The following is a 22,818-nucleotide window of genomic DNA, read 5'->3' as shown; positions in this document are numbered from 1 at the left end:
ACCAACTACACATCAAACACGGAACCATCTACACATAAAATCAATATTTTGGACTATTTTTTTTTATGTTTGCAATTATGTAAATAAAGTAAAAAAAACTAAACGCCCGTCCAAAATGACTTTGTTCTGCGCCCTGGTTGCCTAATGAAATGAATACAGCACAATATGTTACAGGTTGGATTTGTAATAATTATTTGTCCATATTGCATATCTTGTTATTCTAGACAATATATAAAGCTATCCGGTTTCCGGTTTAATGATATTTACAGGTTTTCAGATTATATCATGTGTTCTAATGGTAAATCTGTGTGGTGTATGTTTGCAACCAAACTTAACTGGGAAAAGTATACTAATTTTGGAGACTATAATAAAGATGGACAAAACATAAAAAGATTTTACATATAATATGGAAAATTTGCCCTTGGTATAATTGAGAAGAATACGTAAAAAATGAATGAAGGATGAATTAAAGAAGAAATTAAAAAAATAATGATGAATAAAATATAAGATACGAAATGGAACTAATAATAATAATAAAATTGATTCTAAAAAAATCATAGTGGAATGACAACTTATAACCATATATTTCCAAATTTCATGCCTAAAAACAAAACACATTTGTGTAGAAATACACCCTCTGTATTTATCGCATTGAAGACATGCATTTGCTCAGCGTTTTGTTTTCTTGAAAGACATCACATTATAAACTTCTCTACACTCTCAGGATATCATGCATGTAGCTTTTATTGACAAATACACAGCTGCAACCATGATCGCACAAACAGTATAACAAGGGTCCCTATTTTCTCATCGGTATATTCGCTTCTTCCTAACATCAATAATGTAGCCATTGTATTCACACTGGTACAATGACACAACATTGTCAATGTTATTGTTAAAGCGAGCGTATCATATTAAAGCATCTACATTGCTTGTGCTTAGACTCTCTTCCAGCGTTGTTTGTCGTTATGACTTTTGACACCCAGTGCAGGGCTGCTGTAGACAGCGGCGACGATGACAGTGTACATTCATGGACAGTTCATAATCACTCTCAATGTTAAGTAATTATGTTATCTATTGCACAACAGATGTGGCCAAATACCTGGAATATGCTACAGCTAGATGGATGGTATAAGCTTAAACATCAAGAGCAAATTTATTCACCAAATTGTTAATCAAGCATTATTAATTTATTGATCGAAAAATATGTCCAAAAGTCCTTTAGTGATGTAGTAGTTAGATAATCAATTCTTACATTGCATATGAAATGTTTGCAAAGAGAATGAACTGAAAGCATTATTAGGTAATGATTAATATGAATATATGGGCATTATGAAATAAATATAAAAAACACATTATTTACTCTATCTTTCTTCTCTGTTTTGTATTGATTGATTAATTCATTGATTGATTTTGACAAAAAATGGTTTAGTTCATGAATTATCAGATAATATTTTAAAAGTCATCGGTAGTATTTAAAAAATTGATGCATTGAATTTAAATTAATTCTCCATTTAAATGATCAGACAGCCTTTTGGATTGAAATATTTTCTGCCAATATATATATATATGAAACCCATTAGGCATGGGAATGTTAAACGCATGTACCGTTAAACGCACGCATGATCCGTTAAACGTTTAGCAATTGTGGTAAATTTGTAACACGCAAGTCATTTTCAACCTTCAATTTTACATTTTTCAATGCTAATCAACAGTTGAAAGTAACAAAACCTGAGGACGACCTTAATAATTTACATGAAAGTTGCTCAAAACATTCATAATACGTCAAAATAATGCTAGTCTCTGACATGTTTGGGCCGTTGACTTCGCAAATTTTACCGTATGTACGGTGCCATTGGTACTAACATATTCTGTTAGAAATTCCGGTTTTGTGAGGTGCACTGCACCTATCATATATTCATGAAATCTTGCCACCAGAGGGGGGCTGGATAAATGTGTGTTAATACGTTAAACGCATGCATCACTGATGCGTTAAACGTGTAGGAAAATAAACGGAATAACCCATCCCTAAAACCCATAATTGTCATGTTATATTTTAAAATTTTCATATCATACACCATGTTACTTAGCAGCAAAAAAAAGCACTACAGATCTAAAATACAGCTATCTTTATGGATACAGTTTTAATCTCAATATGCTTAATACTCAAAGACTGGCATTTGAATGAGGTGGGACAATATTTATAACATGAGGTGAACTTTTGAGGTTATTGAACTGCCACTGGGTATGAGATTGGGTATGAGATCAATTGACTCACAGTGAAAGATGCCATCAATAATGGTTATTACTGGCTGACAAAGATGGGTAGTTCCAACTCATTTGACTCTACTAATGAACCATCAACAGTAATTAAAAGAATCAACTACTCGGCTTAATGTAGGCATTTGGCTATATAGATGCAGACGAGCATGTCACTTCAAGAAGGTGGTATTAGCTGCCTCATGGAAAGCTCTTGACTGCTTCTGCATGGCATTATTTTATGCATATGAAGTGGCTTTAGGGCCGCTACAGACTCGAGAGTGTTTGATGTAGAATATTCAATGTAATGTCTTCGACTCTTCGTTATTTAATTTATTCCCATTCTATTTCCAGTAATGTTTAAGTTCTAATGAATGTTTGTTGACATAAAATCAATAATATGTTACATGTCTGGTGGAATTGATTTTACGTCATCAAACATTTGTTACATCAAAATTTTGTACATCAACTCAAAAGTCTGTAGCAGCCTTTAGAATGAGTTTCCAAGCATAAAACTTTGTGTACAAAAGTAAGGGCACACATAAAATAAATAATGTGGTATTTAATCATTCATGCGTTTATTTGTTTGTTCATTCATTCATTCATTCATTCATCACTTACTTCATTCATTCGCCCATTTGCTTGTATTCATCTTTTATCCCATGACAAGCCATTTTTATTTTATTTTGCAAATGCAATGGCAATTAAAACACTGCATTGGTACATATTTTCCAGTTGGCCTCTCAATTCCAAAGAAAAAATATTTATGCTGTGTCTGTGCTTTCATTTGCAATTTGATAATTTGGAAAGTAAGCAAAATGTTGGTTAGAAACAAGATCAGTGCTAGGCTAGCCTTTGTAATATTGGAGGACATCTTTCATGTGTGTTAATTGCGGACACATAAGGCAACAACTCATGTAGTAAAATTATTGTGATCATTTATTGAAATATATATCTGGACTAATTTAATCTAGCGCTTCAAAAGATAATAATTACACTATTCATTTATTTTTGATTGTCCCAAAATTACAATTTAAGACAGCATTCAAGCTTTGACTTACGTTTGGTGGCCAGAATGGTGGAAACTTAGAGTGAAAGATATCCTATTTAAAGGAACATTTTCTAGGGTAAAATTGTGTGTAGAAACTGAATCTGACATAAAAAATGCATAATTATCAACTTGAAAATTACCCCATAGCACTGTACAGGCATATTTCTGCCCGAAGTCCCCAAATTTGAATGAAAATCGTCGCAAAAAAAATATGTCCTTCAAAACTGGGACACCCGCCGAAATGTTAGGGGTAGGGGTAACATATTACTACTTTCTTTTTTTTCAGTACATTTTTCTTAACACTTCCTACGACCAAGGGCAGCAATTTTGACAAATTGGGTGTTTTTGGGTGCTTTTATAATAGCTGCCGTTTACTGATTTTTGCAAATAAAATTCTCTACATTGTGTAGATTTTGTGTCGAGTTTATATTATTTACTCAAATGTATCAGAATATTATTTATACAATTGCTTTTGAATAAAAATACAAATAAAATATAAAAATTGATCAGTTTAAGTAAGTGTTATTTTTTTTTTTTTAGTATTTCACTGTCAATTTACTGAAAGCCATTTATTTTCAATAAAATAAACACTGAATGTAAAGCATATGCATGCATTGCATGTATATACATTGTTCACTTCAACATGTTCAACTTTCACTGGTTTCAATTTCCTGACTTTCAAGTTCTGTAGAGAGCATTGACGATGACGTCAATGATTTTTCGCAGAGTTGAGACGCATAGCGTGTGGACAAACCGCACTTATGCGCTATGCGTGTACGCTCTTTGCGATGAATGTTACTCGCACAATTCGATACTGCAGTCACCGAAATTTCAACTTGAGTTGAAATGAAAAAAAAATCTGTGTACGTACTGTGATTGAATATTTATTTTGATGATCGAATCTCGGACTTATGAACTATGAAATACATGTATAACAAACTTACATACAGAGGCACGTAGCCTGTATGATCACTGCTTACTCATGAAACACAGCGTTGCCTGATGTTTTTTATGGTAGGCTAAAGAGCAACCGTCCCCACGCTGAATTGAATACAGTACCACGCATTGCATTGCATACATGATACTACAACCCGCTAAGACGGTCACCCAGTGGCCAACACATATTCAGACCTTCCGATGCTTGTTCATCCCTGTCAACAGCTATAACTGCTCCCAAAGTTGCCCAGATTATCATTATTCCGTAAATCCTTCGAATTTACTCTCACTATCATCCAATTCATCTTGAAAAACACGGTTTAGATCAGCGTTAGCACATCGCTTCGCCGCTTCGCCATTTCGAGATCACATTGTTGAATTTTCCAAAAGACGTCGGCGTTTCTAGATTGTTTTCCTAAAAACATTTTAGCAGCTTCCGCTAAAAGTGAGTCTTTAGCTGTTGACATGCCTTACTTTACCACTGATTTTCAAGGGACTTAGGCTATCTAGAGGCTAAAGGTCATAAATATTATAAAATAAAATTTGTCTAAATTTAAATTTTTAGATTTGAGATAAAAACACCTAAAAATGACGACGGAAGAGCAATTGCAAATTAGGTGCTTTTGATCGCGATTTTTCGATTTTTTCATTGTTTTACTGAACAATGACTGGCGACATAAGGCAGGCAATATCGTTTTAACGTCACGTGACCCAAGTGATTCACTTCTGAATCACTTTGTCGTAGGAAGTGTTAATCAAGTTTTATACCACTATTTAGCTATTGAAATACTGAACAAAAAGACACAAAAAGCATCACAATAGCTCATACCATTCAGGCGTTTTGAAGTTCAAAATTAGGCGAAAATTGCATTTTTCCCCAAATCAATTGTCACCCTGACCCCCAACTTTCTAACCCTGTTACAAAAATAAAGAAATAGATTTATCCCATTTAATGATTTGAATATCACAAATGTACCCTTGTCACGTAATTAGCATAGACAATTATGCACTACTCAGTAGTTTTCATGTTCATACACTCACAGGAAAGTAGCAAGTCTAAATTTTTGTCACCCCAAAACGGCCATTTTCGGCCAAAATTGGACCAAAAATTGAATTTTTCTCAAAATCAGTAAAAAATAAGGGGTTTTAAGTGCCAAAATCTGAAAATATGTGACATTTTACCCCTAGAAACATTTAAGTAATCAAGAATTATGACTGTTTTGACCCCTAATTATTTTTTTCACACGCGTGTCCGCCAAACGTAAGTCAAAGCTTGAACGCTGTCATAAGCACAATTTATAGGATATCATTTTGTATCTTTTAGAAAATCCAAATTACGTACATAATGTACAACTCTTTTCTCCTACCTTGTGTGCAACTGATGATGCAGCAATAAAATAGAATTGATAACAAAATATGATTTATATAGTGCCTGGCAGTGGCAGGGCCTTTATTTGAATTAATTTTTCAAATTATTCTGATGATGGTGAAAGGTGCAGATGGGTTGCTGGAATGGGCCCATTAATTTTTCATCTGGTGCATGAGTTTGTTATACATGGATGAGTATTGGGAATATTGACTCTCTCTCCAAAACTGCCACTTGGCCATGTCATAAAAATGATTTGTTTCATGGTTCATAAAATAGATGGTTACAGCTCAACTGATCATACTTTTCCTACATTCGACCTTGCATGATTTTTGAGTTGACACAGTCATGAAAATAACTATAGATACTTGACAAGACCATTAGTAGCCCAGTTCTGAACCTTTTCATTGATCATTCATAACAATAGGTATCTGATGGATCAGTGAAGATAAGAAGGGATTATAATATATCCGTAACCTTGATATTATAGTACATCTCGAGGAAAAAGTGCAATGGACATGTTTTCATTTTATGTTTCAAATATCCCGCATGAAAATTGAGTATTTAACCCAAAAATGAAAATGGAACAATTTATTGGAAATCTGTTTTAACAGATTTTTTTGACATCTTTTTCTGCACTGTATTATACCTAAATTAAGAAATTTGATAAATATTCAAAGAAAATATAGGTCATCCAAAAAATCGTGATTTTTACACATTTTGGGGCAAAAAAGGAAAAATAAGCAAAAATATCAAAATCTGTCTAACAGTTTCATTCATCAAGTCATAACAAACGGCCTACATGCTTAATTTCTAATAAAATATTGAAATTGTGAAAAATATAGGTATTTATTGATTTTCATGTTTTTCTTGCAAATATGCTAATAATATGCAAATTATGAAATTGCAAAATAAAGTTTCTACATAGCATACATCTTTCAAGTATGATGTTCAAAATGACAGACATCAAAAAGAGATTCGATGAAATGTAAAGGTGTAGTAACAATTTTGGCATGGACTGTCTGGTTAGGCAAAGTACGGTAAGTTGAGCTGTAGTACTTTCATAATTTGTATTGATAGTATCTCTCACAATTTTGTCTTGGGGAAAAAAATAGTTGATACCTCACGATTTTGAATGCAAATTCTGTTACGGTTCTCAGCATAGTGAAGCCTATCATAAATGAGCAAAATTAGTAATGGAAAAATTACCATTGATTTGCTCATTAAACATCTCATATAATGAAGCGTCCCATAAATTTGACTTAGTTTTTACTAAGGTCATGGCAGGCTCAGGTAAATATAATTATAGTAGGTACAAATAATTGTGAGATATCCTGAATGGCATTTTGGCCTTAGTGATAGTAATAATTCTTGTAACATACTACGAATTGTTCACGTTCATGTTAAAACCAAAATTGTCATCTTAAAAAAGCAATTAATAAAATGGGAGCTCAAACTCTCTAATTTAGTGTGACCATGTCAGTTTCATATAAAATGGAGTCATTGCCTTAATCTCATGCAAATTAGACATGCTTGGCCAGACCAATATTTAGTATTAATTGAAAATTGAGAGAAAAAGCCTGCTTGGATGTTGTCAATTCCATTGTTACCATGGCAACATAAATAAGCATAATCATTTGAGAGCACCAAGGTTTTTATGTTTTGGTATTTTAAATAAGAAGCAATGGGAGCACATTCTCATTAAATACTTATATAGTGATGGTCTACTTTACCTATGGTCATTGGTCAGTTAGCAGATCTATGGCAGTATGCATAGAACATGGTCAATGATAAAGAAATGCCATTATTTTAGGCAAAGGCAGTGCTGTATGCGGTGCAAAAACTTGGCTCCTATCTATATAAATTTAGGCGCCCAAATATTGCTCCCAGGCTCCCAAAAATATGAGGCGCCAACTGAACAGCCACATGCGTTGAATGTTCATAGCTGCTGTACTCGATATTCCCATTGTACGCTACATACTTCATACATAGCATGTACAGTGTAGGCCTATATGTTTTCCAGGAAGTTCCCATCAAGACATCATGATAAATGCATATTCATAGCATACGTTCGTACTCTTGAATGCTACATGTACATGTACGTTACATACGTATTTTGCATTTGCTGGTGATTAAAAGCTTCAACAGTTGGTCGCCATTGTCGCCAGGGGTTGAATATTTAGTCGCATCAGAAAAAAATCTAGTCGCCAATGCGCCTAAAATGGTCGCACCGTACAGCACTGGGCAAAGGTTTGAGAATTGAGGATGCTAGTTCTAGGTTTTTTTAGGGTTATCATAGTGAAAATGTGAAATATTGTGGCAAAGCATTGAAATTGCGATTAATGGAATAGATACAGAACTAGCATATTAAGATAGATGCATATGTTGAATATCATACATTTAGGGATTCAATCATGTTTCACCATTGTTCATCACCGATTAACAACGACGTGTTAGCGTTGTCTGCGTGGTTTACTTCACGAGTAAAGTAAACCACACAGACGAAAAAACAAGCTAAAGATCATGCAATTCACAGGATTATTTCATGAGGAATGTCCAGTTCAGTCATTGCCACTCAACCTGGACATTCAACATTACAAGAAGATTGATGATTTTTCTTGTTTAAAAAAGAACTACAGAATAAAAGGACAATGTTTAGCTGCTTCCTCCAAAATAATGAAAACAACATGTAGTTTGCACACAAGTTCCAGGCATGGTAAATTTTACTCGCTATCGCGTATACGCGCTTCCATTAACTTGCATTCCTGTATATACTACTGGCAAGGCTCCCGCTAAGGCGCATCCGTGCGATTTTCTATTGTTGGATGCACAACTTTCTAAATTATCGTACATTGCAGCAAGTTTGCATTTACATAATTTATAATAATATTTACATAAATCTATAAAATCTCATCAGGAAACTGGAAGGAAATAGTCAAATATTTGCATCAAACTGCGATGTAATGCGATGCAATACCGGCAATCGGGGCTTTGTAAAATTGTATTCCTGGGAATACCCAACACATTAACATGTACGGACGCACAAAAATTTTGTGGGACACGCATTTCCCGAACAGGTTTTACAGTTGTGAGTCCGATCGGACACTGAGTTTTTGAAGGCTAGCGGTAGCCTTGACTACTGGCTATCTAGATGTAAATAATTGGAGCATATAAAGTGTTTCATCCAATTAATTGATGTTCATATCAAAAATGCATGTTTTTGAAACCTGTTTATGTATGTCCTTGATCATTTTAATTTGCAAAATTGCTAGACCTGCATTTAGTTGGTCTAGGATGACGTCAAGATGCATTACGTGATTAACGTGAATGCATGGTCTTGTCTCATAAATTCTCTCGGTTTTCATTTGTTGGGAACATCAGACATTGTACTTTATAGCATTTTATAAAAGGACTGCTCTGGAATCCATTGTTAAAATGGGTGCTTTCAGTTCACATAGTACTTTTCAAAGCATAGGTAGGTCAGACAGAATCATTGTGGAACTGTTCTGTCTGCAACTTGTGTTTGGTTTGGGAACCAGTTCATTTACTGACAGTAGACTATCACCACATTGATCTACAACCCCTGTCCTCACACCCCACCCGTTACTGTAATGCCCTGCAGGGCAACCTGAAAATCTGAAATACCCTGGACAGATCCGGACCGAAAGCAGATTGGATTGAAAATTTTTCAAAATACGGATTGGGGCAAATATCATCGGGTTATCCTAGTTCGGGGCGAGTTCTCGCTGAGTTGGAACAGACGGGCTACACGAGGGGCTATACTTGCACTTCACGAAGAGCCAAAACATGTATCTAATGGCACAGCATCTAGTGACTATTTAACAACCATATCCAAATTTGACTTTAAATTAAATTATGGAGTATGAGGTTTTGTATTCGCACATTCAAAGGTCATTCTATGAATATACAATCATATTGGGATTATAGAACTGTGCCCTGACAGATGAGAATGTTGGAGATCCAAGTGCGTTGTTAACTGTGTGTTGCTGATTAAGATCGTCAGCAGTCCACATCAATACAAATAGGCTGCCTAGCCTGTAGACCATATTGTTCCTCATGTCTCACAATCGCATGGTAATGAATTTCTGACCCATAATTAATGACCTCATGTCTTATTGGCATGTTCAATATCGTAATATAGTTTAAAACATGTATTTATAGTGAAAATCAACCTTAACATCTAGGGATGAGTTTTGAGTAACCAAATGTACACAGGGTCATTTTTGGCTCTGAGCGGAGCTTATCAGTGCCTTTGTCATGCAACTAACTAGCATTCATTTTCAGGCCACAATACGCTGTTGGTTTTTATGCTAAGGATCATTTCACCCGAGGTCTGGCCATATAGATCGGGAGAGCGTCGTGTGGGGAGTGAGTTTAGATTCGGGTGCACGCCGGATTTTATTGAAATTCAGGCGATAAAAGTATTATTTTTGGGTAAAAAAGACCAAAATAGTCACGATAATCGAGTTATATCTTGGTTCCCTGTGTGTGTTAGAGATTATTCTGGTCTGTATAATTTATGATGCGTAATACAGACGGAAACCAATGGAGGTACATTTCTTAAGATTTAGTTCAGATCAGAAATTATTTGACTACTTCTTAACTTTTCTTCACTATTTCTTTATAATTTAAATAAAGAGATAGGTAAGGAATGTCAAAAATAGTCAAGAACATGTCTGAATCTTGAATAAATCCCGAATAAATCTGAACAAATGACTTTTCTGGGGACTATTTGGCTTGCGCAAGTGCAGTACGAAAGCACTGTGCCGATTTTTTTGTTTATTGTCACGTTTTTACCGATAAGCTGCGATGCTCAACAAACTTCGTACTTTTCGATGAGGCTTTTTTGAACCAATAAATCGATTAGTTTTTCTTGATTGATGACATCACCATTTCTGAACCAATCAGCAAACAGTTTTGTGTGATTGATCGATTCTTGCAGTAGTCTCCACAGCAGCCAGTTTGGTTCTGCCCCTTCCACACAAACATTTTTGTGGAGGGAGCGTAACCAAACTGGCTGCATAGGAGACTAAGTTCACTGACCCACTGACCTTGCAAACTCAACCACAGAGAGCTACGGTGCATAATCGAGGTGAAAATACGCTAGTTTGTTTACCATTCTGAGCTCATGAGCTTCTGGTAAATGTCAGTCCGAAAAATTTACGAGCATACTATAATATTTTTTTTTATTAAATATAAAGATGTTTATTTAAGTTATTTGTAAAATTCAGCGATGGACTTAATATAGAAGTGGTTTGATTTTAGTTGTAAACGCTGGACTCGACCGGCATGACAAGTTGAACATGTGAAGTTCCAAATTCGGAAGCCATGTACTACTATTCCATGTACGTAGGTCTCACACGAACTGCTCCGTGGTTATACTGACTACTAGATTGTCTACTTTTGTACTTTCGTAAGTGATGAAATTGAAGAAAAAATCATGAAGTGAAATCTATCAGAAATAAACACTGATGTGATGTAGGCTAGTCCTGCTTAATCGGAGTACAGCATCCAGACCAGGTCCAGGCAGATCCAGATCCGAACAGAACTTACGATTGTTCGGTTGGACCGGGTTCAACACACATGACACAACAGACATGTCAGGACAGAACAGTTTTGGTGTTTACAAAAAAATGCAAATGATCTCAAGTCACAAAAATTTGTTATAAAATTTCATTTTTTGTCTCGCCTCAGTATTTCTGTCTGTCCGGGGTGTGGATGTCCGTGTGTCTGTCTGGAGCTGTATCTGGGATCCTGTAACTTGTAAGACCTACGCGGTGCGTCGACGCTACTTGGTGGGAGGAAGGGTATCTAAGTTTGCTCCGTAATTGTATGTTTTCGGTGAAAAATAATGCAAATTAACATAGCTAATTTGCATAATTTATGCAAAAATCAGCGCAAATTGATAAAATTTCATTTCTGAACTTTGTTCAGGATGGGACTTAGTAATCACTATTTCCGTCTGTGTGTGGGGGTGGGATGTCCGAATGTTTGTCCGGAGCTGTATCTGGGGAACCGTAAGACCTACGGGGCGCTACTTGGTGGGAGGAAGGGTATCCAAGTTTGCTCCGTAATTGTATGTTTTCGGTGAAAATATGCAAATTAACATAGCTAATTTGCATAATTTATGCGAATATCAGCGCAAATTGATAGCGGTGCATGGTAATGAAACCTTGTGACAGGAATGATACACACCTGCTGATCACCTGATTAGTTTTTGGCGAAAAGTATGCGCATTTAGTTGTTAAGTTGCATAATTTATGCGGGCGCTTCTACAAAATGGTTGGAAATCTGAAGAAATCCGCCTTGTGAAGCTGTTTCTGGGGATCCGTAAGAATGCTAAGCCCTATGATGATGAAACGTGGTGGGGGTAGCATGACCAGAGGATCTCGACCTGATTCGATTTTCAGCGCAAAATATGGTAATTACCTACCTAATTTGCATAATTTATGCATAATATGCAAAAACCTTTTTCTCGGAGACTAGGGGTCGCACATTCTTCAAACTTGGTGGGCGGGTGCATCTTGACCCCAGACAGAACAAGTTTGTATTGGTTAGTGGGTGAAGGTCACTCGAGGTCATCCAGGGGTCATCTAAGGTCAAAAAACTAAAAACTGTCGTATGGGCATGAAACTTGGTGGGTACAGTTAACATTTAGAGTCAAATTTTCTGATGGTCATTTTGGGGTCATCCGAGGTCACTTAGGGGTCATCCGAGGTCAAATTACTAAAAACTGTCGTATGAGCATGAAACTTGATGGATACACTTAACATTATGAGTCAAAGTTTCGGAAGGTAATTTCGGGGTCATCCAAGGTCACCAAGGGGTCATCTGAGGTCAAATTACTAAAACTGTCGTATGGGCATGAAACTTGGTGGGTACAGTCAACATTTAGAGTCAAATTATCGGACGGTCATTTTGGGGTCATCCAAGGTCACCAAGGGGTCACCTGAGGTCAAATTACTAAAAACTTGTATGGGCATGAAACTTGGTGGGTACACTTAACATTTAGAGTCAAATTTTCAGACGGTTATTTTGGGGTCATCTGAGGTCACCAAGGGGTCATCTGAGGTCAAATTACTAAAAACTGTTGTATGGGCATGAAACTTTGTGGGTACAGTCAACATTTAGAGTCAAATTTTTGGAAGGTCATATCGGGGTCATCCAGGGGACATCTGAGGTTAAGTTACTAAAACTTCGCATGGGCATGAAACTTGGTGGGTACAGTCAACATTTCAAGCCAAATTTTTGGAATGTCATTTTGGGGTCATCCAAGGTCACTCAGGGGTCATCTGTGGTCAAATTACTAAAACCTCATGTGGATATGAAACATATTGATGGATGTATTATGCTCTGCAAATAAGATATAGCTACCAACCAGCAAGATGTATGATTGCGTGTGATCTGGCACATACAATGTAAATGATTTCACCTGTTGCACATTCGACTGCAATTACTTTCACATTCAAAAAAGCACAGAGCCACAGCGCCATTGGTGCTCTTGTTGTGAATGTATGAGCATATTGGGGGTTAAAGAACTGTACCTTTACAAGATGAGATGTGTGTAAAATGGAGATTTCTTTGTGATTTCCATGCAAAAATAACTACTAGTTACATCATGTTGATTGCGTGCCACTAAATTAGGGCAATAAAATGCGCTATTCATTATAAATGTTTGTATGAGCACTTTAGTGCAAAGATCGCACTAATTGACTTTTGACGTCATATTCTGTCTTCAAATATAGATCACCAGAGATAAGATGGGTGTGTGTTTTCAGTTATTTTTTAATGTAAAAAAAGTTATGTAAATAGAAAATCACAAAATATAGGTTGATTGGAGGAGCTTGTGTATTAAAAAGTGCAAATTGTAAGCAAAGTTCCAATTAAACGGGGGAGAGGATGTATTTTTGACCGTAATTTCAGAGTAACCTGTATAAATGAGATTTAAAAAATATGCACAAAAATCATGCATTTTGCTCATCAAAATTATGTCATATCTTGATGGTTTTGATAAGAAAAAAGTCTTGCTAAGTGTAGCCTTATAGCATTATGGAGGAAAAGGGAAAATATCAGTTCTTTTCCTTTTGGTATCACACCATGAATTCCTGATTGTGAAAGATTCATCAATGTTAACTGGATGTGTGGATTGATTACCATCGAGATTCCATTGAAAGACATCTATAAATAGCTTCAAATTGTTATCAAATTTAATTTGTTTGGTGGTCGTCTTGTAGCTATCATCAGTGCAATATGACCCATGATATGTAAATGGAGAATAATAGCATAGAATGGGACGGTATTTGGAGCAAAATTTATTGGCTTTAGTCATGTTTGAGGTTTTGTGTCTGTAGGTATGTGATTGTGAGTACGTGTTGAAGACAGGTTTGATTTCATGAGTGTATTGAACTGTGTGGCAAAATGTGATTTAAGTATCTTGCATCATGTATTATGAGGAATATAATTTTAGGTATCTACATTGTACCTGTGATTTGAATCATTGAAATGGTTCAAACAAATCAAAACTGATTTTAATAAAAAAAGTTGAGAACAGAACTTATGAATTCATAATGTTCATCTCAACTATGGGAGGAATATGATTTCTTTGTGACCTCTGAGGTAAATAATTAAAAAAAATTCACGTCCCCAAAGATGGCCCAAAATGACGAATTGTGTGGTTGTCACCTCAACCTGAGTGTTTCTACTGGAAAAAGGTTGGCGGGTGTTGCGGGTTAGTTTGAAGTGTTTAATACCAGTTAATGTGCGCAGTGGAAACAGATTGGTTCGGAGTGATGCGGTATGGACACCCGGAAACTGTGAGGTAGACCATGCGGTGTGACACCCGGTAATTCTGCCAGTAGAAACACAATGGTTTTATATTGATTTTATAGGCCTACATTTAATGTATCCCATCATGACCAAACAAGCAGCTTGGGGGTCAGGAAAACATGTTCAGTATGTTCGGTACACACCCTTATTTTAAACATCAGTAGCAACATGCTGGTTGTTGGTGAATCGGATTGTGGGTTACCAGGTAAGAATAGCGGGTAAAAATACAGAGTGCTTGTAAACATGCAGATTGAGATGACAATTTTCTGATGTGTATGTTGTATCATAAGGTGTTCTACAGATCATCAGTCTTGGGGTTTGCTGACTGTCATCACATTTTTGTGTAACATTTAAATGTGGTGTGAATAGTACTAGGATAAGCACCGGAGAAATCATGATTTGGGAAGCCAAAAAACGCATCACGGTTTTCCAAAAAACACAAAAAAATTTATTATTTTTTTCCTTTCGTTTTTTTTAAAGTTGTAGACCCTAAATTTCTTGTTATTCAAAGTTGGGATCAGAGAAAAACTGCTATTAAAAAAACCCAAAAAACAACTATAAGTTCTGAGGTTTTTATTCAAAGCTGGATAAAGTTGTACATTTAAATACTGTTGCCTGTATTGAACAGCCTGGGACATATTGAATTAACATGCATTGCTAGCTGTTCAATAGAAGCAAAAGTATTTAAAATGTACAACTCTATCCAGCTTTGAATAAAAACCTCAGAACTTGTAGTTTTTTTTTTTGGTTTTTTTTTTTTTAATAGCAGTTTTTCTCTGGTTCCAACCTTGAATAACGATAAAGTTAGGGTCTATAACTTTTTGTTGTTGAAAAAACCCAATTGCACCCAAAAAACGCAATTTCGGCCGCAAAAATTGCGACCGCGTTTTCTACAGTGCTTATACTAGGATCTGAAACATGCCAGTTTTTCAGGACACAGGATTCATGTCAAATTTGAGGCTGTGAATTCATTTTACTGTAGATACATAATTCAGATTGATCTAGTACTGTTTACATTATAGGGAGAATTGATCAAATATTATTTGAATATTTTGATGTCAAAGTTGTAAATTTATACTACATAACTTTTATGGTGATATTTCAAATTTAACAAGTTACACACTGCATTTTACTTTTGATGATCTACGCCAGAAATATTTTTTCCTTTTGACTGGTCTTAATTCTTTTGTAACAATAAAATGATATTCATTAGTTACCATGCATTGATAGAAAAAAGTTGTATACAATTTTCATTGATACAAAAATGTACTTTGTTAGACTGTAACCATGGTACCAGTATTGTTTGTCAGCACTTGAATCAAAGGTAAAAGAAAGTTTGAGATTATTTCCTGTTAAAGGGAATGGAATGATTTGTGAGAATATTTGATCTTTTTTGTCCGTTTTGACCTTTTTTGTGTGTTTATCATTCAAAATATTCCGGCATCACCTCTAATTGTTCAGTTCAAAAATGCACTACCAATACCATTGGAAGGGCCTAGACTGGTTTACATAATTTGGAAGTGGGTGTAGAGCCCAGAATTTGTATTTACAATAATTTTATAGTCATTACCTGCACTGTTTTTGAAGGATGTTAGACAAATGATCCAGGTTGTGAGTTCAAGCCCTGTTTCTGTAGGCAGTTTTGGAAACCAAGGAGTTTAACATGCATCGATATTACAGTTGAAATCCATACACCTATGGAAGATATTACCATACTTTAAAGAGATATTGCGTGATCCACAGCCTCAGCCCCCACTTTTCTTTAAAAAAAAGTTGAGATTTTTTACCACTGGAAACTTCTGGCTGCATGTTTATGAACAAAAAAATTCTTGCAGATTAATTCATTTAGCAAAAATATAGTCAAATGTGAATTATGTTAGGGTTTACCAGAAAAATGAAATTACAACACATTGGCCTATGGAGTTGTGTAATACACATAATCATGCATAACAAGCAAATTATGCAAAATCAGAATTTTTTTCGTGGGTATCTATTGAAAAATGTCATAAAAAGAGGATGCTAGGATCATGAAATACAAATATCCCACACTGGGGTGGGGGGGGGGGCAGATTTCAAGTGGAATGGCATAGATTTCAAGTTGAGTCACCCATTCAGGTGACTCCACTTGATGTAACCCCATTTGAAATTCACTCTCCCCGTGTGGAAAATGAATGTCATGTATTCCATAGCCAAATCAAGAAGTTGATCATCCGGGTATGTTGTCACTGAACCTTCACACAGCATAACAACCAGCAAGGGGGGAAAGGCAATCATACTGGACATGCACAGGTTTTTCAATGCTTTTCCCCTTCGTGTAACATCAGGCCTTCGAAGAGAATCATGGAATGTGAGCTAGTGGGCAACATATACAATATATGCATTTAGAAGTAACTACTAACTACTTGAGCATTCTATAAAAACCTGAAGTCCTGGCCATAAGTATCAAATAAAACCAAAAGTTAGTATTATCAAATGAAAACTGTATGTTGTTAGTATTATCAATTGAAAACCGTACTTTATTCTTGTACTACTGACCCCCTTATCAATTATATAAGCAGTTACCCAATTATCTTGTACAAAAAACCTCTGCATGTTTCTTTAAAAAGAGTTGTAAGTTGAATTGTTACATTTTTCCCTCAATAGAGATCTTGCACAGGATATTGTAATTAAATGCCATTTTTGCACCAAGTTTATTTTAAGCTTTCCCACAAGATCTAACAATTGCTTGTTTTCTTTCTCATTGCAGTGTGTGCTATACTTGTGGGCATTGAAGATGCTGTACCCAAATACGTTCTTTATGCTGCGGGGTAACCACGAATGCAGACATCTTACAGAGTACTTCACATTCAAGCAAGAGTGTAAGTAGTGGTGACAAAAATGTCATTTTATGTACAGGAAGATTTTACCATGTGAATAATTAAGATGTGAATAATTAAGATGACTAAATGTCATGAATTTTTTGGTGAGTGTGTGATGTATGTTACAACTATAGGCAAAATATCTAATTCTCGATCATGAGAGGTTGTACATTCTGTGTAAAGTTGCACTAGCGTACTTTTTGTGGAAAAGCAAGATCATGTGACCTAAGACCATGATTGGCAAATTCTCAAAAGATGTGCTTGCGGGCGTAAGCTTGTTGTCTTTGCGTAGTACGCTCGACGTAACGCTCGGCGTAAATATCTGTGCATACCCAAGTTGGCTCTCATGATCAAGAAGTAGATATTTTGTCTAGAGTAATCTTGATTTCCCCCCAAATTGAAACAAAAACAGGATTTCCTGCGAAATCCCACAACGCTGCACTCCAAATTTGATTTTGGTCTGCGCAATTTGCTTATTTTATGTCATATTTGAGCTATGTGGTTTTGCTGGTTTTACATTCTGCTGTTTTATTCTTGAAAAACGAAATGCCATTCTTGATTATAATATAAATATTAAGTCTATTTAATTACACAAAGTCTAAATTGTACTCAATTTTAGTGTAAACTTTGAACAGGCGTGTATCTCTTCTCTTTAAATATGTTTTCATAGTTCTAAGGAGATCCCAGCAAAATTAGCCATTTTCCACATAATCCCCTTGCAAAACATGCTATATTTTTAGTGGAATCTGCAATTTGCCATTTCCGCTACCATGGATACAATTAGGTATTTTTTTTACTGCAAAAATTGTGGTTGATTAGCATTGAAAATGTAGCAAATCGAGTGGAAAAACAGCAGATCTAGTGGAATTACAAACATTAATTTAGTGAGGAATACACAGAGCTTAGAGCTGCTCTGATTCCGTGTGCTTCAAGTGGGCACAGGTGCCAGCCATGGAAGTATTTTGGTTCATTTTATGGTACCATTTTGTTAGTCAAATGGTGTTTTCTTTAACTCCCCAAGTATGTCAATTTTGGTAATGGTAGCTAATTTAATATTTTAAAAAGTGCAGATTTCCATGTGGTTTTAGAATTTTGACAAGTAAATATCCATCAGCAAATTGGATTGCAGCTTTTATTTTACACCTTTGAGTGAAAGATAAATACTGGTTGTGAATGATAGTTCTTATTACTATATTAAAAAATCCTGGAATATCACATGACAGCTGCTCTTCTCGTAAATTCTTCTCGTAAATTCGTGTTGATTTTTAATCATAGTTTGGCTTTGATTGTTATTTTTCAAAGTTCAATATCAACAATTGGGATAAATAATTTGTGGGAATTTTCAATCTTTATAATCTGCCTTTTGATAGATAACTTTGAGTCTATTTAAATTGCTGTTATGGTTGATCTTGAATTTGTAAAGCAAAAATGTAAGAAAACAATGTAAAAATGGCAGCTCTTTGCAAAGGCCCGCCAGGCCGCCACCTTACAAAAAATTTTTTTTTTTTTTTGCAGTTTTCTTGTAACATGTTTATACGCTACATGCATGTGCCAGGCGCTTTCATTGACCGTACACACCTTCAAAGCATGCATATGAAAGTTGTACAAAAAACAATAGAGGTTATCCACTTTACTCATGCGTGACTTCTAACAAAAGGCGCTGGTTCCCGTAGTATTCGTCATTCAAACCAATTCAATGCACGACCTCGGATTACCTGCATGACTTTGGCGGGCTATTTTTGAAACGGGCATGGTTGCACATGCAGGTACTTCTTTTGAAAGCCCTAAACAAGGTATAGCAGTCGTTGATAGGATATGCAACTTATAGAACACGGATAACCACTATGCACTTTGCAAATACTGTATTAATCAGTTTAAAGGGTCTATGGTCAGCGGTACAAATCCTAACTTGTGTATTTTTCACAGTTTATCAAATTATTATTCAAATTGATCAATTCACTATGTGGTATGGCATTATTATTTTTCTCAATCTTGTTTACACATTTAACAAGAACTTTATCTTTAATGATCTTGTTTAAATTTATGGACCGTTAGTTTTTAATTCATGGCATCTCAAGTCAAGTAGCCTGCCAATGTAACACAGTACTTAGAAACATACTTATAGAATGTCAAAACTGCCTTTCATTACCAAGTGTGGGAGGAGGCTACATGTCAAGTGCTGGAGGTGTTTGCAATTTATTATACAGTGTTATGGACATTTGAAAACCTGTTGTCAATAGTATAAATCTTTAATATTTATCTTTTTGCATCATAAAATTTGCTTTTAAAGCACCAAAATAAAAAATATTGATGAAACAAGTTGAGTACCATTTGACTTGCAATCTTTGTTTTCATTTTCATCACATTCGAGTGCGTATTTGTGGGAAAAAGCTATTTAATGGACATGGATTTTGCTGCTTGGATGATGTTTGGATCACACTTTATTCCATAATTATTGAAAATTGTTTTCTCAGGAATATCCGTGCCACAACCCTCTACAACATACGGCCAAATAAAAAATTAATTTGCTTCATGTTCATCTCTCACTTTCTGGGATAGGTCCATATATCTTCTTTTTTTTTTCAATTTTCGTATTATGTTTTATGTTTTTATTTTTAATACTTTAGTGAAACAAGTCATGAATCAGCATGAATCCCTTGCAAGTGTTCATAATCTTACATAAGATAAGGGCCTCATCGTTTTCCTGGCAGATGCTGAAAATTGCTAGCAATGTCAATTTCATGTGAAAACTGCTGTATTTTGTTAATTTAGCAAAAAACAAAACAAAAGAAAACCACCCCCTCCCTCCTCACTTTTCCAAAAAAGGTGGGGATGTGAAACAGAATTGTTCATTTTACATGTCATTTTTGTGGCAATTTTGTGAATCAACTGCACTTGCTAAATTTGTGAAACTTTCATGCACACAAATATTGCAGGACTTCAGTGTGTGCCATAGTGATCTCTTCCCCAGTGGCATAGTTTAATGACCCCCCATTAACCAAGTGAAACTCGCGTATTGACCTCAAGGTGTGGAACATGAGGTTTTTGTACCCACCACCTACAAATGTCATCCTTGAGTGTAGGAGCATATATGGGGTTAAGGAACTGTGTCGTAGAGATCCTATTGCTATCATCTTGAGATGATGAGCTAAGTAGTGAGACAGGACTGCTTGCTACTGACAGACAGGAGGAATCACAAAGTAGGTTGTTAGATGTTAAAAGATTAACACTCTGACAGATGGTTTGACATTCAGGTGCTTCTTGTGTATATTTCAAAAGGTCAAAGGTCGATATCAGGAGACATTAAGGGAGATTATGTACATGTAGCAAAGGATGAGTGAGTGTGTGCATTAATTGATGGATACAGGGGTGGAGTGTGTGTGCATTTGTTTTCCCCAACAAGCATGGACCCACATGTGACATTTCATTTATAAAGTGCGGACTCACAGCAAACTTGTACATCTACGGTCGTATGAAAGCAGTAGAGGGCACTACACTCCATAATGGGTTTAGGTTCGCCTATCGTAGGTGTAATACCAGGTCCACAGTTAAATATCATATCTTACCACAAAAGTCCACTTCCAGTAGTGAAATGTCAATGTGTAGAGGTCCACGGTTATGTTGTTTAAAAAACTCATAGGGTCCATGTTTGCCGGTGATAACATGTAGGGGTGTGTGTGGGTGTTGGAACCTTTTGCATGTTTGTTTTGTGTTTTAATGCAGTGCAGGGATACACTCAAGTCCTGATGGGAGCAGTGTATGTGAGGCTTGGATTTGTGTATAAGAGCTATGCAGATTTGTATTTGTGAAGTTGCAGTTCAGTTCAAACTAAATCTCATTTAAAGGCAAAAGGTTCTAAAGTACTCAATATTATGTGGATAGAGAAACATTGGTAGCAAATTGGGTTTACAATTTACTGCCATGTACAAATTGTACATGTTGTTTGACAGTTTTGTCCATTTTTACTTTGATGCCTGCTACATATAGGAGCATCACAGCACACCCCTCTATTGTATGCTCACTGAACTCAATATTTTCCATTTTCAAACTAGGAATAATTACTCTCTGTGTGTATGCACCTGCACATACACTATGGACCACAATGGCCTCATCCCAATGGCATAGTTCAATAACCTCAATTAAACAACCATAGAGCAAAATTTGACCTCAAGTTGCAGAGTATGAGTTTGTGTACCCAAATTTTCAAAGGTCATTCAATGAATGTGCAACTGTATTGGGGTTAAAGAAATGTGCCAGAGCATGTTGTGGATCCTGATATAGGTTATCACCTTTCTGTCATGCATAACATAGCCATACTGTTAATGTGCCCAGGAACAGTTACCGGACATGCACTTTACAAACACATCACTGATGTTATCCATTGAAAACTAGACTCGGGTGTGTGCACTTTTGATCAAATTTGTCATGTGCAGCCTATGGGAAACTGCTTCCAAATATTCTATAGTAGCTTTATTTTGAAGCTTATTTTGAAGCTTTGGGAAATTGTGCCTCTTGTTGATTTCTTGAAATTTATGTCAATTATGAAGTAAGCCCCATGTATGGAATTTATCTTTGCATGTTGTTATCTTCGCACCAACTTCAGTCCCATTGTGACATTTGCGAAAATAAAAGCTCTTGTGAAAATTGCAGTGATTATGCAGTGGTGTGCTGCCAGTGATGTTGCAGTGATTATGCTGCCCAATTGGGTATTTGGAGAATGCTCCAAGTAGCTCAGAAAACCATCCTGAGTTTGTGGATGCTATTGTACTGTTGCTATACATGTATATTGATTTCTTGGACACAACATGTGTATCAGAAAGCAACATGTTCATCCCACAAAGGTATGACATTGTAATATATACATGCATGACTCAAAAAAATTGAACCAATCACACTACGCAATGTTTTTGCTCAGCACCCGGTCGCTAAGGTTGGAACTAATGCGAAGTAAGCATTTGCCTTTACAAGGCATCAGCTAAACGTACACCTGTGTGCGAGAATATATACATGTAGGAACAGTAGAAGTTATTACAAATTTGAGCCATTCAAATGACTTGAATAACAGGCAAATGATTCCCTCAAAATGCCTATGCAAGAATCAAGCTTGATTCTGGCATAGTACAACAAAATGTTAACCCTGTTAGATTCTTAACATCCAGTGCAAGCTACAGTATTCTCTATAATTAAAGCCGTCCTCTAATAAATGCCCCACCATTTTTTTCAACCAAACTATTCCATAAATGCTGTTAAAATACCATACAGGTATCAAACATGTGGTGGCGGCCATTGTTATCGACAGTGTTTACAGTAGGCACCGGAGTTTCGCGCGATTTAAAACGGCAAAATGCGCGGCCGGTTTTTTAAAAAGCGCGAAAATTCAAGTCAAAAAGCGCGAAAATGCGTTTTCCAGACAGATTTTTGTGCGTCCATCTGAAATTCACGATTATGACGATACACATGTACCCCGGGTCTACACCTCATCAAATGTTGATTGTTAAAAA

The 22,818-nt window shown here is 35.9% G+C and overlaps 1 protein-coding gene and 1 long non-coding RNA gene across 2 annotated transcripts in view; both read left to right on the top strand.

The window, feature by feature from the left end:
• The window catches only part of LOC140171244 (protein phosphatase 3 catalytic subunit alpha-like), a 182,946-nt gene that overhangs the window by 65,908 nt on the left and 94,220 nt on the right, over nt 1-22,818 (top strand). The window contains 1 exon segment of the mRNA XM_072194473.1: nt 17,206-17,317. Within this exon segment, the coding sequence (XP_072050574.1) occupies nt 17,206-17,317 (112 nt within the window).
• On the top strand, nt 10,900-11,292 carry LOC140172121 (uncharacterized). The gene is made up of 2 exons (XR_011861671.1): nt 10,900-11,119; nt 11,154-11,292. It is a non-coding gene; the product is annotated as an uncharacterized lncRNA (long non-coding RNA).

Source organism: Amphiura filiformis, chromosome 15, assembly GCF_039555335.1.
Source record: "Amphiura filiformis chromosome 15, Afil_fr2py, whole genome shotgun sequence".
In the NCBI taxonomy this organism is placed as follows: Eukaryota; Metazoa; Echinodermata; class Ophiuroidea; order Amphilepidida; family Amphiuridae; genus Amphiura; species Amphiura filiformis.
Note: the sequence above shows the minus strand (reverse complement) of the source record. Positions and strands in the feature narration are given on the sequence as shown.